An 18,521-nucleotide genomic window follows, 5' to 3' on the forward strand; every position below is an offset into this window, starting at 1 on the left:
TTGCCTGAGTGATGTCGGGACTGATGGTTCCTCTTCTTGTGTTTCTTCCTCAAAGACCTCGAAGCATGAGCAGAAGACGACTCCGAGTGCGACCTCGAACGAGACCTCGACCTCGAACGCCGAGTTTGTGACTTTGAAGTCTTCTTATCTTTCTTGCTTTTAAGTTTTGCAATGAGGAGCTTCGTCTCCCTCTCTCGAAGGGCCTTCGGTGTCATCTTCTTGCAAGAAGGGCAATCCTCGACGTCATGGTCGGAGCTCAGACACCAGGCGCAGCACTCATGCGGATCAGTGATTGACATTGTCTTGCCACATTCCCCGCAAGCTTTAAATCCGGTCTTCTTCGAAGACATCTCAACAGAAGACAAATAGAACACAGAGAAAATAACAGAGTAACAAAGTTACTGTAAAAGCTACAGACGATCCCTTGAAAACCGTTAGCGTCAACGACGTGGAAAAAAGGGAACTGATGTCATCACGCCGGCCTGGGCCTATTATGGTGTCGGTGACGTCAGCGGAGTCGCGCGCGATGCCGTGCCTCTATGACCTCGTACACGTTGGCGCGAAGCTACAAAAAGAATTTCCGAATGTTGCTGACGCAAGGGGATATTCACAAGGTGAGGAATCCACTGGCAGATGTATCTATCAGAAAGGCTGGTGAGGTGTCTGAGTAGGGAAGTGAGGCCCTAATAAAGTTGGTCTCAGCTTCCTCAGATCACTGGTCACCATGGATGCCTTTCTTTCCACAACTGAGTTGCACTTCACTCTATGGGTTAACTTTTGGCTGCCTATAGCTGGGTGTTGAGTCCCTTTGGGTGGAACACTAGAGGGACAAGGCAGGTTTGGAACCTTTTGGTCCAAGGTTTACCCTTGCCCAACAGAGTCCATCTGGGTGTGGTCCCTATTCACTGTCAAAAGGGATCCCTCAGGGGGTTGAGGAATGTTCACCTGGCTAGGGCTACTAGACTGGGTGCCACTAATCTGCTGATGGGGGGTTTCTCTGGACAGTGGGCCCTGTGGGGTCCACTGACCTCTCTGATCTCTACAGCCCTCGGCTAACTGAGGGAGGGTAGAGTAGGGCAGGTTACCTGCTCCGGGCCGGGTACCACTTTGGAAGGGTCCCCTGCCATCAGGGGTGCTGCCAGGCCTGACTACCTCTGTGGAAGTTCCTTCATAAGGGCTAGGCTCAGTACCCTGAGGAAGCTGACCCTTACCTATAGTTTGGGGGAGGAAGACTGTTCCTTAACCCCTTTGCTCTATAGGGGAGTAGAGTGGACCATTCTTTCAGGCTCCACCACTCCAAAATTTCCCTGGGGTTGGGCTGTGTCCCTCACAGCCCCACTAATTCTCCTCTCAGGGAGGCCCGATATTCTAAGATGTGCCTGGTATTCAACTTCAGCCCAGGCTGAAATCTCTAGATCATTGCCCACCAGGCAATCTACAGGCACATTTGGGAACACTGCCACTCTCTTTGGGCCAGTGACCCCTCCCCAGCTGAGATTGACATGGGGTGATCTGTTCTGATGCCATCAATGTTTGTCACCTGGTACTTAAACTCAGGTAAAAGCTGGTATGGGGGGGACTAGTTTCCCTGTCACCGTGATGGCACTAGCCCCTGTTTCCCTGAATGCCACAGCTTTCTGACCATTGATTAAGCACTCCTGTCTGTACTTGCCCAAAGTATTGGGACTCATAGTAAAAGTGGCAAATCCCATGCCACCATCACAGACTGAGGAGGCTTGTGAGGGAGACCTTTCTAAACTAGGGTCCACCTCAGTTCCCCATGAGAATGCACCTAACGTTTTGGGTGCATTACTACCACTTGGGGGATTACTACTAGTAGTACCAGGAAGAATGATAGTATTGCTTGGAGGAACATTTTCTTTATTGCTAACCTTAGAGCAAATGGGGTCATTTTTCCAGTGGCCAGGTTTCTTGCACACATGGCAATAGAGTTTCTCTTCAGGGGAGGAAGGAGTTAGGGACCCACCCCAAGAAGTGGACCTTTGGGGCCCTGTAGGGGACTTGTCTTTTGTTTTATCCCCACCTTTCTCTTGGGACTTTTTTGTAGAATATTTCTTCTCGTCACCAATCTGATTCTCTTAGGCCTTACCCTGGTTCTGACCCATTTGCCTGCCTTCTTCCCCAATTCTTGGGGAGAGGTCAGATCAGAGTCCACCAGGTACTGGTGTTAAAGCTGGTTTTGATAATTATTAAGGATCTGCTCCCTCATAATCAAATTGTACAATCCAAAATAGTTATGCACCTTGCTGCCATGTATCCAACCTTCCAGAGCCTTGGTAGCACAATCTACAAAGTCCACCCAGTCTTGAGTCTGTGCCTTTTGGGTGTCTCTGAACTTAATCCTGTATTGCTCAGTGGTTAAGCCAAACCCATCAATCAGAGCACTCTTCAAGACAGTATAATTATCAGCATCCTCTTTTCTTACAGTCAGGAACTTGTCTCTGCTTTTGTCTGCAAAAGGAGAGCCACAGGATTGCTGCCCACTGCTCCTGAGGGACCCTCTGTACTTTACAGTACAAATGCAGTTATCCATTTGTGGATGCCATCCCCACTCTGGTAGGGAGGGACAATCTTGTTCAGGTTCCTATGGTCATGAGTATGTTATCTACCTCGAGGGACACTGATGCTTCTGCCATTTCTAGACGCTCTCTGGAGCTCCATGGATTCCCTATCTAAAGCCAACTGATCTCTCCTGATTCTGAGTTTCTCTTCCTCAAATGCAAGCAGTCTGCAATGTATATCATGGGAGGACTCTCTCCTGTAGGAGGCTGAGGTACTATGAGAGACAGAGGTCCCTACAGATGTACCAGAGTGATTAGACTCCTGAGAAGGAGATCTAGACCTCCTAGGTACACTGCTAACCCTTCCTGCACGGGTGAAGAGAGCCCCCAGGGGGTTCTCTCCTTTCTCCACTGGGAGAGTTGGATTGTCTAGGTTAAAATCATCCTGATCCGCTTGGCCAGCTTCAGAGTCTAGGTCTTGGACGTTTTCACTTCCTTGCCTTTCCCCTTCTGCTGTCCCACCCACTCTGCCTGCCTCATCAGACCCTGGGGTCTTTCTGAGGTCATCTAAAACAAGGCCTCTATGAGGCATTGAGTGTCTAGGTGTCTCCCTGTCTTCAATTTCCTAGACGTGGCCATGGTCCTCAATTCTGGAAATGGGACATGGTCATACTTGGTTAATCTGGAGCCACTGGCTTCAGCTCTTGAAGACATACTAGTGTGGTGTGGTGTCTGCCCCTACCTACTCTAGAGGGACTACTAAACTCTCTCTGGAGTTGGAGAAAGGGTGTGCTACACCCTTGGCACCCAACTCTAAGTTCAGTAGAACTTACTTTATTCTATTCTTGATGAACAAGTTACTTACCTTCGGTAACGCTTTTTCTGGTGGATACCTCACCTTGTGAATATCCCCCTGCGTCAGCAACATTCGGAAATTCTTTTGTAGCTCTTCACGCCGACGTGGACGACATCACAGAACGCACGGCTTCGCGCGCGCGGCTCCGCTGACGTCACTGACTCCATAACAGGACTCCGTCGGCGTGATGACACCCTTTTTTCTGTACTACAACAGACGGACCGACAACAGTAGATATACACACAATGTACACAGTACCAAATAATCACAATAACACTCACACAGTGTGTAGTCAATGCAGGTAAGCAATAATATTAACACATTTCCTTTGACAATAAAATATTTACATAAAAAAAATTACACTAATACAGGTATAGAAGAGTGGACAATGGGGAAGCGGGTGGGCCAGTGAGGAATCCACAGGCAGATACTATATCCACAAGAAAAAGCATTACTGAAGGTAAGTAACTTGTTCATCTGATGGATACATCTGCCAGTGGATTCCTCACCTTGTGAATAGAGTCCCACAGCAGTCCCCACTCCTGGAGGAGGGTGTCCACTCTCCTATACCAGAAAATCCTGGAGAACGCGCAAAGTGGCCGTCATTCCTCACTTCAAAATCTAAGCAGTAATGCTTCGCAAAAGTGTGGAGGGAGGCCCAAGTTGCCACTCTACAAATGTCCTCTACAGGCACACCCCTAGACAAAGCAGATGTAGCAGACCTTGCTCTGGTAGAAGGAGCTCTTAAACCTTCAGGAGGTTCCTTACCCGCCAGAGTGTAGCATATCTTGATACAAAAGACAATCCATCTTGACAATGTGTTCTTGTGCACCGCCTTGCCTCTTCTGGCTCCACAAAACCCACAAAGAGCTGGTCATCCACTCTGATCTCTCTGGTTCTGTCCAGGTAAGGTAGAAGATCACCGCCCTCTTAGGGTCCAAGCGGTGAAGCTCTCCTCCTCCTTGGAAGGGTGAGGGGGAGGATAGAAGGTAGGAAGGGTAACGGACTGCCCTAGATGGAAGGGAGTTACCACCTTAAGCAGAAAAGCAGCCCTGGGCATGAATGGTCAAGAGTTGGGGCTTTGAACTAAGAGCTTGAAGCTCACTTACCCTCCTTGCCGAGGTAATTGCAATCAGGAAGACCGTTTTAAAAGTCAACAGTCTCAAGGGACAATTGTGCAAAGGTTCAAAAGGTGAACCCATCAAGAAAGTGAGCACAAGTTTCAAGTCCCTTTGAGGCACAATAAAGGGAGTAGGAGGAAATTTATTTGTAAGGCCCTTTAAAAACCTTAAAACAATAGGAAATTTAAATAAGGACAGCTGATCCCGCAGACAGAGAAATGCCGACAAGGCCGAAAGATAACCTTTGACCGTAGCTACAGCAAACCCTTGCTGAGCCAAAGAAAGAGCAAACTGAAGTATGTCAGACAATCGAGCCTTCAAAGGGTCAATGGACTTCTCCCCTCACCAAGAGACAAACTTAGACCATCTATAAGAATAGATAGACTTGGTGGAATCACGCCTGGCCGATAAAATGACATCCACCACGTCATGTGGGAGAGAAGAAGAATTTAGGTTGCCCCGTTCAATCTTCAGGCATGAAGGTGTAAGGTCTGGAGGTGGGGGTGTAGAACCTGCCCCTCCATCTGAGAGAGGAGATCTGCCCTCAGAGGGAGACGGAGTGGCGGGCACGAGGAGAGGTGGAGAAGATCTGTGTACCACATCCTTCTTGGCCAATCCGGGGCGATCAATATGACTTGGGCCCGGTCTTGACGTATCTTCTTCAGAACCCGAGGAATCAAGGATATGGGAGGAAATGCGTAAATGAGTCTTGAGTCCCAACTCAACTGAAACGCGTCCCCCAAAGCTCCCTGCATCGGATACTGGAGGCTGCAAAATGACAGGCAGTGAGCATTTTCGTGAGTGGCAAACAGGTCCACCCGAACAGTTCCCCACGTCCGAAAGACGTGACAAAACCACCTCCGGATGAAGCCTCCACTCGTGATCAGCCGAGAGCTGCTGACTGAGACTGTCTGCACGTACGTTCAGAACTCCGGCCAGATGATTTGCCATCAGACAAATCTGATGGTCCTGAACCCAAGACCAAAGACGCAGAGCCTCTCTGCAGAGACACTGCGATCCCACTCCTCCCTGCTTGTGACATACCACATCGCGGTCGTGTTGTCCGTCAGGACCTGAACCGACTGACCGCGAAGGGAAGGGAGGAAGGACTTGAGCACCAAACGAATTGTCCACAATTCCAGAAGACTGATGTGGAGTAACCTTTCCTCTGGAGACCAAAGACCCTTGATCTCCAGATCCCCCAGATGAGCACCCCACCCTAGGGTGGATGCATCCGTTATCACTGTGGCCACCGACGGAGGCAGTTGAAAAGGCTTTCCTTGAGACAGATTGCCTTTCATGCCCCACCAAGTCAGATCCACTGCAGCTTCTCTTGAGATCCCCACAGACTCCCTGAGATCTCCGTTGTGTTGATACCACTGCCTGCGGAGGCACCACTGGAGTGCCCTTATGTGCCAGCGTGCATGGTTGACCAGCAGAATGCAGGAAGCCATCAGACCGAGCAGACTAAGAACCTTCAGGACTGGAAAGACCGCTCCATTGTAAAATAAAGGAATCATTTCCTGTATGTTGCGAATCCTTTGAGGAGGAGGGAATGTCCGATACACAGTTGTATCCAGTATAGCACCTATGAACAGGTTGCACTGGGAGGGCACCAGGTGAGATTTGGGTACATTTATCGAAAATCCCAATCTGTACAACAACTGAGTTGTGACTTGCAGATGATGGAGCACTTTCTCTGGAGATTCTGCTTTGATCAACCAATCGTCCAGATAAGGGAATACTCATATCCCTGACCTTCTGAGATGTGCTGCCACCACAGCCATCACCTTGGTGAAGACTTGAGGTACAGTAGTAAGACCAAACAGAAGGACCGCAAACTGGTAATGCTGCGAACCCACCGTGAAACGGAGATACTTCCTGTGTGACTTCAGGATGGGGATGTAAAAATATGCATCCTGCAAGTCGATCGACACCATCCAGTCTTCTTCCAGCAGCGTTTGAAGAACCTGCGCAAGCGTGAGCATCTTGAACTTCTCCTGTTTCAGAAAGAGGTTCAAGATCCTGAGGTCCAGGATCGGACGAAGTCTGCCATCCTTCTTGGGTATCAGGAAATACCGGGAGTAGCATCCCTGACCCCTTTCCTGCTCCGGAACGACCTCTATCACACCTTTTCTTAGTAACGCCAGAACTTCCTCCTGCAGAAGTAGCAGGTGATCTGAGCAAAACTCTTGGCAAGGAGGGTAACTCGGAGGGAATTCCCGAAAGGGAAGAGCATACCCATTCTCCACGAGATTGAGAACCCAAAGGTTAAATGTGACCGATTCCCAATCTTGTAGAAAATAGGTAAGTTGACCCCCCACAGGACCCGCATTATCCGGAATGGCGGATATAAGGCTGCTTTGCTGAGGTTGGAGGAGGGTGGGAAGAGGAAGAGGAGGAGGAGGAGGAAGCTTGACGTCCTCGAGGACCAGTTCTTTGTCTGCCCCTGTACGATTTGTACAGCGGATTTTGCTGTTGCTGCTGCTGTTGCTGCTGCTGTTGCGGCTGGTTGTAGGCTCGAAAGGAGGACCTTCCAAATCCCCTATACCTTCTACTCACAGTTCCTCTGGACTGTAGATCCAAAGACCTGGCTGTTGCTCTGCTACCTTTGAATCTTTCCAACGCAGCATCAGCCTTTTTCCCAAAAAGTCCCAAGCCATCAAAAGGCAGATCCACTAAGGCAGCCTGGACATCAGCAGAGAATTCGGAAGTCTTCACCATTCTGCTCTTCTGGTGGCAATAGAAGACCCCATGTCTCTCGCCACAGAGTCAGCTGTGTTCAAACCACTCTGGATGACTTGTCGAGCAGCAGCTTGTGTATCAACAAGCACCTCATTAAAGTTATGTCTGTCCTCCTCTGGAATTTTAGGGGCCAACTGTTTAACAGAATCCATCAGAGCGTGGATGTAACGCCCTAAGAGGCATGTGGCGTTTGTTGCTTTGAGAGCCATGCTCGCTGAAGAAAAAACTTTCTTTGTGGATTGGTCTAGTTTTTTAGAGTCTTTGTCTCCAGGCACCTGAGGGAAAGCACCTGCAGATTTTTTGGAGCAGGCTGCCTGTACCACCAAGCTCTCTAGTAAAGGATGAGAAGATAAAAAGTCTGGGTCTCCAGGAGCCACCCTATATCTTCTTGCGACAGCTTTCGAAACTGCTGGAGCCGCAAGAGGCCTACGCCACACTTCCAAGATTGGCTCTGTCAATGCTTCATTAAAACGAAGCATAGGCTCTACCACTGAAGATAGAGAGTGGAGTACTTCTGTTAATATATTTGACTTGTACTCCGCAGTAGGCAAATTTAAATTCAACAGTTCTGCTGGTTTCTTGATGACCACATGATATGGCGCCACATCTTTTGAAGGGGCATCTGGGACAGATGATAACTCCCAATCCAGAGACAGTTCCAATCCACTAGCCTCCCTTAGGTCATCAAATAAATCTTCCGATTCCTGCAGCTCACCTTCTTCTATTTCCACTTCTCTGTACCTCTGTTCCTCTAGAAGTCGCTGAGCCTCACGTCTTGACCTCTCCTTCGGGAACGGCGTTGGCTAATCCGCAATCGACTACGATTGAGCCAGAGCCGGCGTCGAGCTCAGAACCGAAGGACCAGGTCACTGGGCTCGAGGTCGAACAGGAACTGGCACCGGTGACGAAGGAATCAGCGTCGAAGACCTCAGCGGCTCCGAGAGATGCCAAGGCGGTGCCGGAGCCATCATAAATGGCATGAACGGCGCCAGAGCATACATCTGGGGGACTCCCAGATTAAAGGCCATCAGACCCATGGGACCAACCGGTGCTCCAGAGGCGTACATGGCTCTTGTGAAGACACCATACATAGCATTTAAATACTGTGTAGGGTCTTGTCCCGGGCCCGGAAATGGAGGGTATGAACCCACAGGCTGCTCCCGAGGAGGCACCGGATTCTTGTCGACTTGCTCCTCGGATTGGTGAGCCAGAGTCGTCGAAACCTCAGGCAAGGGAGCCTCTTCCTCCTCTCGAGTTGGTGTTCGAGACGGCGCCGGAGACTCTGCAGCAACGAGGACCCGGAGGCATAGACGATGACCAGGAGCTGGATTTGAGCTGTCCCACAAAGCATGTTGAGTGCTGCGGCATCGGTGCTCGGATTGAACACAAGCCTTAGCAACAGCAACCCACGCAGAAGGAGAAAAGATGCTTTGGTGTGGACCAGCAGGGCCCAGGCGACTCACCAAGTGATTTAGAGTCAGGGCACGTCTAGAGCAACCAGGGAAGCCCAAGGAGAGTCAAAGTTGCCTTCTCAGGGACCCACAGGTCGACGAACCAGGGATCGCGAAGGTACTTCGAGAGAAAACACAAAGGGTTGGCTCACGGAACACTCGTGGATTGTAGGCCAACAATCTTTGGTGGAAATGCGGCACAGGGTCTGGGCTACAAGTAATTCAAAGCATAGCCTCAAGGATCACCAAGAAGCATATGCACTTGCAAATGTGCATGGTGTGCAGGGGTTCCGGTTCCACTGTCCCCAAGAGGGCTACGGGTCTTAGCCTTGTTCGGAGCTCAGGTTAGCCTCTGGAAAGTCTGGAAACCCACCTCCTGTGTTGCAAATTCTTTGGAGTCCGGCGGTAGCTTCGGAGATGCAAACCGGTCAGATGCGTCTTTGGTGCCTGCCACGCAGGGGAGTAACTTTACTCCAAGAGAGATTCTTCAGTCATCTAGTGTCAGGTAGATCGTCGAAGTTCCAGGATTCAGTATCAGAGTTTTGTCCAGGTAAATCTAAAGTCCTGTAGTCAGGGGTTCCTACTTTATACCCAAGGAAGGGGTGGGACAAACTCCGGGGACCAACCTATGGGAGGGTTTGGGAAGAGGGATGGCTACACCCATTTCCTTTGTCCAGTTTCGCGCCAGAGCAGGGGCTGGTAGCCCCTGCAACTGATATGAACTGGGCTATGCACAGGGACACCAAATGTTCTCCCAGTGCAGACTTCAAAGCACTCTTGGAGTTCACCTGCACAGCCCCAATACACTAAAGCCTGTCTGGGAGGTGAGGTGGTTACACCTCCCTGTGACAGGAAACCTTTAGTCCAGGCCTCCCCTGCTGGAGTTTCGTCCAGCAGCAGGTGGCCAGACTCATGTCTGTGGCTGCAGCATCCATTTTGTGATGCCAGCGTTAAGGAAACCTAGTACCGGGTAGTCCGGTGCCCCACACTAGTGGTTCTACCATGGAGGAATCATACCTCCCACACCAGTTACTGGTGTGGAGGTATGATTCCAATGTGTTTTTTACCCCAAAACCACATGGTCCTGTGAAGCCGCGAGGTTATACCACACTTAAGAGTATATGGTCTAAGCTGCATCACTAACAACCCCGTAAGATAGATTCCGAAGGCTGTAGAGGGGCTCTGCTCATGTATGGGCACCCTCTCACACAAATCCCAGCACCCTGCCTTCAGGATTGATAAGGCCTGCCATAGGGGTGACTGATAGGTTCATATGTGTAGTGAATAGACACCTATATGAAAATGTATATGAGTAAGGGCTGCATACACCACCTTACACAGTCTGGTGTAGCAGACCTGTTGTTTAATTTTGGAAGGCTTCCCAGGGGTGGTATAATACATGCTGCAGCCCCTGGGAGGCCTCTGGGGTACCTATGCCCTGGGTACATAGTATACCATATACTAGGGATTTATAAGGGTACCCTAGAATCCAATCTGCAGTGTATCTAAAGTACATGGAATCAATTTATAAGAGAAAGCAGACAGGCTGGGGACCTGACTAGCAGGTTCCCAGTCAAACTAAGTCAAAAACCATCAAAACACCAAGAAAAAAGTGGGGGCAACAATGTAGTCAGATTCCACCTTCCTACAAGGAGCATAATAATAGCATAGTGGAGTGTGATGACCTCGTCAAAATACAGTTAATATGACTGTCTGGGAATTAAAAAGGAACCAAGTAGTAGTGGGCTAACCAAGGGATGAATAGAGAAAGCTATTACATGGCCATCACAAGGTTGAACTGGAACGGTGAAAGAGTGATAATTCAGATGAAGATAGGGAGCACTGATCATGTGCCAAGCCGACTGCATAATATCAACATACTGATAATTCGAAAAGCAATGGGCAGGAAGAGGAATATTGTGACAATCTATGGAGAAAAAGAACTTTGTGCTACTGTGACTATCCTGGGGTCAAAAAAAGACAGAGTACCCGATTACCAGTGTGTGGCTACATTTTTAGCCCAGTGCAACAGCAGTCAAATTTATGAGTAATGGATTGTGGTGGAGTGGTGTGGCTCACTGGTTAGAGGCGGCAGACCCGTAAACAGAGAACGGCCCGGGACCAGGGTTCAATTCCCGACGCGGCAGGGTCGTGAACCAGGGTCAAACGGACTCGATAATTCTCGCCTCGGTGCCTACTCTAACCAGGGAACACACTCGGCAACTCTGGGCATTAAGCTTGCCTCATCTTTACAACGGCCCCCCACAGACGCCGGGGATGCCTTGTTTCACCTTGGAGATACCCACAAAGGGACCATCTCACAGGGAAAACAAGGACGGGTTCCCCAGCGGTCTTCAGCGCCAGGATACTCCTTGGAGTCACAGTGCGCTTTACAAGTACACCCACATTAACATTAATATTAATCACAGCAGAGCCTGTAATTTACCTGAGTAAAACATGGGGATACACTATGATGCATGCAGGACTAGGTGCAGTAAGTACATGATTTTTAAATTTCTGAGTGTCAACTTGGGCCAAAGAGGTTATTAATGCTGCTTGTAGATATTACAGCCTAGGAAAATGTTGTGTACCCAGTACGGCTTCTCCCCCTCTGTGCCCAATCATAATCAAGGTCATAGAAACTATCATAATCCAGAGAAACAATAGAAATAGGGTGAAAATATTGCAACCACATAGCAGAACAACACAATGAAGGGGTGAATTAAATATCTGCATATATTCACTCTGAATGAGTTGTTATGGAAGAAAACAAAGAGTCAAGAGTCATGTGTGACATTCATTATCAAATAATCCTTACTGAAACAAGGATGCATTTCCACAGTGCCAAGCCAAAGGTTCCTTCCGTTGAAGCTGAAATAGCAGTTGGAAAAAAAGATATATAGGTAAGTAAAGGTAAACGTCAAGACGCATTTTAAAGGCCAAAGGCTTACATACCAAGCACTGGCAGAAGTAGAATCACACAGTTCAAAGTGTGAAAAATATGTCTGTTGGTTCAGCCTCACCTAGTAATTGATTTCAAGGCCCTCACTTATTCATGTGCACTTGATGTTACTCTTAACTCCTTAAATTAGTGTATTACAGAGCTTCTGCCCTTAAGCATTTCGGCTGTCAGGTGCAGCCATGATCACAAAGGGGATCATCATCATAGTTCAGAGTTAAAAGTGCATACTTGCTCTAAAATCACATATACATATACAAAAACTATTTTACTATATCCAAGACCAAAATGATTTTAACACTTCATAATTCACCTAAATGAAATTATAATAAGTAATATCTATCTAAAAACACATTAAAACACTTCCACATGATATCTGGTATACACAGACTGAAATATGTCTTGTGTTTCAGAAAACAAGAGTGTGCAACCTAACAGTAATACATATCAAGTTATTACTACCAATGTAATATCGCCAACTCTTCTTAATGTCCCTCATTGTGAAATTCTCACATAATAGAATTCAGTTATGCAACATTTAAAACATTTCTTTTAACTGCAACTAATGGTTGAACCAGTGTCATAACATTTTCCTACATATTAATTGTGGTAAAATACCCTGTTCAGCCTTACTCTTCATACAAACAATGTTATGCCCAAGTAGGCTAATCTGTAAGCTAATCTACCCTCCCATGTACCCTGACTAATACCTGCTTCTAATATAAAAGTAGAGACAACGTTTGGTGTTAATAAATGTGTTTTATATTGAAGCCACTTGTGGACTTTTTTCAAACTCAATAATTTCGAAGAAGTGGTGATACTGCATTGTTAAAATAAGTCACAATTGAAATATAAGACCTGTTGCAGATCTGAGAAGTGTAATAATCATGATGGCCTTGGATATATTGAAGAAGTATTTTTTCTATGTTCATGGAATCTTTGAGCAAATGTGCACTTTAAAACGTGGATACAAGATACCGCTTCTTTATGTGATCAAGCCTGCGTCTGACAGCTGAAGCACTTCATTGCAGAAGCTTTGTCACTAACTGATTTTCAGCAAACCAATGCTGTCAACATGAGGAACCCAGAACTTGTATGAAGCTTCTGTCGATGCGGTTTGGAGTATGGCAGCAGCCGGCTACAAAAAATGACTATGTGTATTTATTTCTTTTTTTTTTTTGTTGCTTACTTATACAGACCTCCTCATTCGCGGATCTATTGTGTCATATCAAACACATTCTCTTCTGTCCTCCCCAGCATTCACAATGGGCCAATCAGCCCTAGGCTAACTTCACTGAGTGATGACATTCTACTTTTAGACAAGGAATATATTCACACACAGAGTATTTTTATTGAATTCCAGGGACTACTATGAGAATGTGGACTTTTCAAGACCAAAACAATATTTTATACTTTAGACAATATGTTTTTTATCTTGGTGAGTTCCTGATGTCTCCTCCCACAAAAAAAGTTTTACAAAAACCGTTAAAACATACAAGCGTGAACAAAGCCCAAACGCTAGCAGCGAACACCAGAATTATTGGCTTTGTCAATGCTTGTTTAAATACCATTAATGCTTGTTTAATTTGTGTGCTCACTGGCTCATGCATTGGTGTCTTACCTTCTAAACATGCTATCAGGGGGGGAATCTTCATTTTTACGAGTCCCACTAGAAATGGGTAGTTTGAAGGAATCAGGTGCTCGAGAAGAGCCAACACCGAGGTTCCCCTTTCGACATCCCAGTGGGGATAAGAAGAAATTACCTGAAAATCCACAACAAAGTATTCAAAACATGATCATTTCATCAGGTCTTACTCTGAGCTTTAAAGTATCTGTAAATGCTATCTTGTTTTCTATACAATCCACATGTTGGCTGTTTCTGTACAATGTAGGCAGTATGTTGTACTGATAACCAATAGACTGGAAATAAAACCATCAAATTCATATGGATAAAAGCTGAGTTGAATTTAAGATCCTCATGGGCAAGTTGTATAGAAATGCCAGCAAAGAACTTGGCAAAAAGGGATCTGGTGGAATATGGTGGGGGTGGTATGTGATACTCACTAGTAGTCTGATGAACAGGCTGCGCATTGGAAGGCCTTCAGCTGTTTAGATACAAAAGAAAGAAGCTGTGTCATACTCAGTTAATATAATACTGAGTAACACTTGCTAAAGAAAGATATATGGCTGATACACACACTTATGACACATAGTTGTACCTGCAAAGAAGAGGGTGGGGAGATGGGTGATGTTTCATTGATGCTCTAGAGTGAATAAATGAATGAATGAATGAATGAATGATATTTATTGTTGGTTACTGAAAACCATTACATAAAACCAAAAATGCAAAAGTCATCACATTACGAAAGTTAAAATCAAGAAAATTTCAAACAAATCAAGTTGTATAGTTATTGATGCTCTAGAGGTCATGAGGATACTTTGAGATCACTGCAGATACTGGCAAAGGTCCCCTACCACTAAGGTTGCTGCTAGAGTTGTAAGGTGCCGTGATGTCCTTTGTTACAATGCTCCCCCTCCGACCCCCATCAGTTGCTGTCAAGGAATGACCTAAGCTGTCATGCACAGATTCCCCCCTGCAGCTGTCATTGCGGGGCAAAAGTCTTCAGTGGGATAAGAGAGGATGTCGCAGGAGCTGTGGACCTGCTTTGCATCCTGAATGGACCATGTCATTCTGTGACAGCAGATACCCATAAGAAAATAGGACTCCAGAACATGTTCTTGCATATCCATTTTCTAATAATGTTAATGACCTGTGAGGCAGGCAATACAGGGGCACATATTGCCATCTCTCTTCTGCTCACAACCCCGTAACACAGGTGACAAAGAAATAGACTATGATACCATCTGTCCAGGTCACTTGCACTTTAACAACACAGCCAATGGAAAATTGAGTGAGGAGAGCTAATTGGAACCCTGTAAATGCAGTCTGCAATTACAGATACTCACCCACAGATGCAAATCTTCCTCCTAACCTTGGAGTCAGTCAAAATAATTATTTTCACTTACCCTCATTGAACAGGTATCCTTGTGTACTAGGTCCATAAGTCAAGTGGGGGCCAATTACTAGTATTTTAGTCTGGATCTGAGGTCCAAAATGTTGAACCAGAAACATTGCAGAGAAAAATATAATAATTAAAAGTAACTCCAAGGAGGAATAAAACACACCACTGTTGCTGTCAACAAAATTAAACGCGTATAAATAGGTACCATACCCAGAAGGGTCTGATCAGCATACCAGACAGAAGTAATTCCAAAGAGAGCAAAAATACTCCAAGGTATGCAGAGGAGCATTAGAGGACTAAGTAGCCTCACAGAGTGTGGAAACCTGGGACAGTTGACAGGGGTTGAGAGCATTAACCAGATTAAGAGATGAAACCAACAGGAAAGTAACTTTAAGGCTGGCAAACTGCAAAAAGTTTGTAGAGAGCAGCAACATTGGCACAGATACATATATCTATAAAAGGAGAGCAAAAACTGTTATTTGAAAGAAGGACACCCACATGCTATAATAAATCGGCCAGAACTCCTGAGCAAATGGACAGTTTTTTTACCTCATGCCATATCATGACTATGTAAGAAGTGATCTGGAGAGCTGAGGAGGAAGCATTAACCACCTTCAATGATCGATCCCATAGTATCAATGAGTAGGATGCATAAGACTTACCACATTTCTGAAAGTTGATGCTTGCTCGTTTATCCACAACAAGTAGCATCTGGCACAGAGCTGGCACAGATGAAATATAATCCTCTTCCGTTTTTGGACACAAGGGAACCCAGTAAGGGACCTTCGGACCGTGGGTTACTTAACTTGTTATAGGGAACAGGGGTCCTAAGGATTCACAATATCACATGCAGATAATAATATAGACTACAATCAGTACTATATTTTTGAAAAACGTCCAGCCGGACGTAAGTTTATTCATAGGATAACATAGAGTTGTGTTGGCCCATGGAGGGGCCAAAGATAGTGGCAAGATAGGGTACAGTCCTGTACCTATCCCGAGAGGTTTAGAAGAGATAAACCAGGAAGAAGGAGATAGAGCAAGGAAAACGTTTTTCAGGCAAGCAAGAAGTTTTTGAGCCAAAAGGTGACTTGTAGTTATAGTAAATACAGTTACAACAAATTCACCCTGCAGTGTCAACAATTTCAAATAAACATATTAAGTAATAAGCTACACTGCATTGCGCGTCGACGTTTCGATCCCTAAGGGCTCATAATACAATGGGATCATCATCAGGACAATTTTTACAGTTAGTGCCTGCAGTAAATATAGCCTGTAAAAAAAGGGGGGGAGAAATAATGACAATTTTTAGGCCTAGGCCCACAGAAAGAAAAATGTTCAAGAAAGCTTAATACTCGACAGGGCACAATTATAAGTTTTTAAAAAGGCCATTTCAGTACTTGGACTCGCCGGTTCTAGGCTAGTGTGATTGTGAATTTTAAAAGAGATTGCTTACAAGTGAAAAAGTGCTGAAAAAACGGCGCAGTGACATGGGTGTCATTTATAGTTGTGATATATGCGTGGTGACATGGGGGATGCTACTATTGCATTCTAGTGCTCTGTGATGATGTGACTTGGTGAGTGAAACAGTGCCTAGGGGCAGTCACCTTCCAATGAGGGCAGGAGTCATGCCTTGCAGAAGCCAGGATTTCAGGGTAAATCTCCCTGTTCTGGGAGATAGGTACTACCAGGTAGTGAGTGGTGCTCACTGGTCGTGCCATGAGTGTACTGTTTCCATGTCTCATTGGCACTCAATAGTAAGGCTTACCTGGCGCTACTGCTAGTCGCCTATAATTGGAATAGCTCTTCTTACCGGTGGAAGAGATTTCAGCCGGTTTTCAACATCAATTGCTGTGAATTAATTATAATGTTGCCGTTAGGCTGGGGCTTACATTGGATCAATAACAGGATTTCACAGAGGAATGGAGGCTTACCTGGCCACATGTAGTATGGGCCGTGTAGCGGTGGGGAAAATATCCGTGTTGGTCGAGGTTTCCTTCAGATGTGTCCTCGTGGTTGCTGGGGATTACCTGGCTGCGTGTGCTGCAGCCGGGAGCGTGCAGTTGCTATGGGGGAAAGATAGCCTAATGAGAGACCGGGCTCTTTGGGTGACGGAGTGTTTAGTTAACCGGCGCTTTACACAAGGGCTTACCTTGCTTCTGGGATGAAGCAACGGCGGGTTGGAGGCTTGGAGTTAATCCGGCCAAATGCTGGGGAGGGAAAAAGTAACTTATTAAATGACCGGGCTCCGTGAATGACGGAGTGTTACATTTATCGGCGTTCTGAGCGCGAGCTTACCTTGCTTCAAGGTGGAAGCAGCGGCGGGTTGGGCGAAGCTCGATCGGCTTCTGCCCTTTCACAGTGGCAGCGCGGGTCCGCTGTGCGGCGCTCTACACAAGGGCTTACCTTGCTTCTGGGATGAAGCAACGGTGGGTTGGAGGCTTGGAGTTAATCCGGCCAATTGCTGGGGAGGGAAAAAGTAACTTAATAAATGACCGGGCTCCGTGAATGACGGAGTGTTCCATTTATCGGCGTTCTGAGCGCGAGCTTACCTTGCTTCAAGGTGGAAGCAGCGGCGGGTTGGGCGAAGCTCGATCGGCTTCTGCCCTTTCACAGTGGCAGCGCGGGTCCGCTGTGTGTGAAGTCCTCGTGGGTTAGGCTTATGTTGTTGAATAATAAAAATAGAAAAGGAACTAATTCCATTATGGTGATGGCAGACATCTTGGAACGGTCGGTGAGCTACTCTCAAGTGGCTGTAGTTTGGCAGACATCTTGTAATGATAAACTCGGCCGGTTACTCAATACTTTCGAAGTGCACAGTATTTATGCCTCTAATATAAAGGCTCTATAGATTGTGAAATGGGTATTAGTTAGGTGATGTGACATATTGTATTGTAGCGTGAGGTGCTGCTACACGGGGGTGAGTAAAATTTGTGCAGATACGGCGAGTAGTGCTGGCCAGCCATGCTCTACATACATACAATTTCGGTTGATAGGGTAAACCATCGTTTTCAGATCTCTGGTGTTCACATCATATTATTCCACAAGGAGCACAATAAATACAGTGAAGGGCTGCATACAGTTGTTTTAGAGGAGTGATGTCCAGTCCTCTGTTCGATTAAGTCCCTTATGAATAGAGTCCAGTAATATTATACATTTGAGCTCTTCTTTATTCAGTAGTTGGGACATGCTGCCCCCTCTTGGTGGAAGCTTCAATGGCTTCAGGATAGTCCAACGAATGTCATCCTCATTGTGGTTGAATTCCTCGAAGTGTTCAACCAAAGGAGCGTTTGGTGTGCGGCATCTGATGCGGCTCCTGTGTTGACAAATCCTGGTTTTGATTTTCTGAGCGGTCTGTCCTACATAGTTTTTCTTACAAGGACATTGGATCAAATATATCACGTTGGTGGTGTTACAATTTGTAAGTGTATTGCATTTAAAGGTGACGTTATCAAATAAAAAACTTTTTCCTTCAATTGTGAAATTACAGACTACACACCCACCACATTTCACGTGTCCAACTGTGGGGGACAGACCCCAAGCGGATTCAAGAGTGGATGCGTTGGTAGGACTAGGGAGAGCAGCCCGGACTAAGTGGTCCTTAAGATTTTTGCTCTTTTTGAATGCAAAGAGTGGGCGTTCCAAATCCAGAATTCCTGCATTTATTATTGGCCAGTGTTTCAGAATCATTTTTCTCACATTATTGGAGATGGGAGAAAATGTTGTAACACAAGCTATTTTGTCCTGCTTAGTTTTCTGATTAGGGACAAGGAGTGTCTCTCTTGGGCGATACCACGCTCTTTTGAGAGCATTTTTAACAATCTTTCCCGGGTATCCCCTATTT

The 18,521-nt window shown here is 46.3% G+C and overlaps 1 protein-coding gene across 1 annotated transcript in view; it reads right to left on the reverse strand.

Moving 5' to 3' along the window:
• Positions 1-13,745, reverse strand: part of LOC147692257 (maestro heat-like repeat-containing protein family member 1) — a 75,497-nt gene extending 61,752 nt beyond the window's left edge. The window contains exons 1-3 of the mRNA XM_086936759.1: positions 13,719-13,745; positions 13,276-13,417; positions 11,514-11,566 (exon numbers count right to left, since the gene is read on the reverse strand). Coding sequence (XP_086792885.1) covers positions 11,514-11,566; positions 13,276-13,417; positions 13,719-13,745 — 222 coding nt within the window. The remainder of the gene's footprint in view (positions 1-11,513; positions 11,567-13,275; positions 13,418-13,718) is intronic.
• Between the last annotated feature and the right edge of the window lie 4,776 nt (positions 13,746-18,521).

This window comes from Lissotriton vulgaris, chromosome 9, assembly GCF_964263255.1.
Source record: "Lissotriton vulgaris chromosome 9, aLisVul1.2, whole genome shotgun sequence".
NCBI classification, from domain to species: domain Eukaryota; kingdom Metazoa; phylum Chordata; class Amphibia; order Caudata; family Salamandridae; genus Lissotriton; species Lissotriton vulgaris.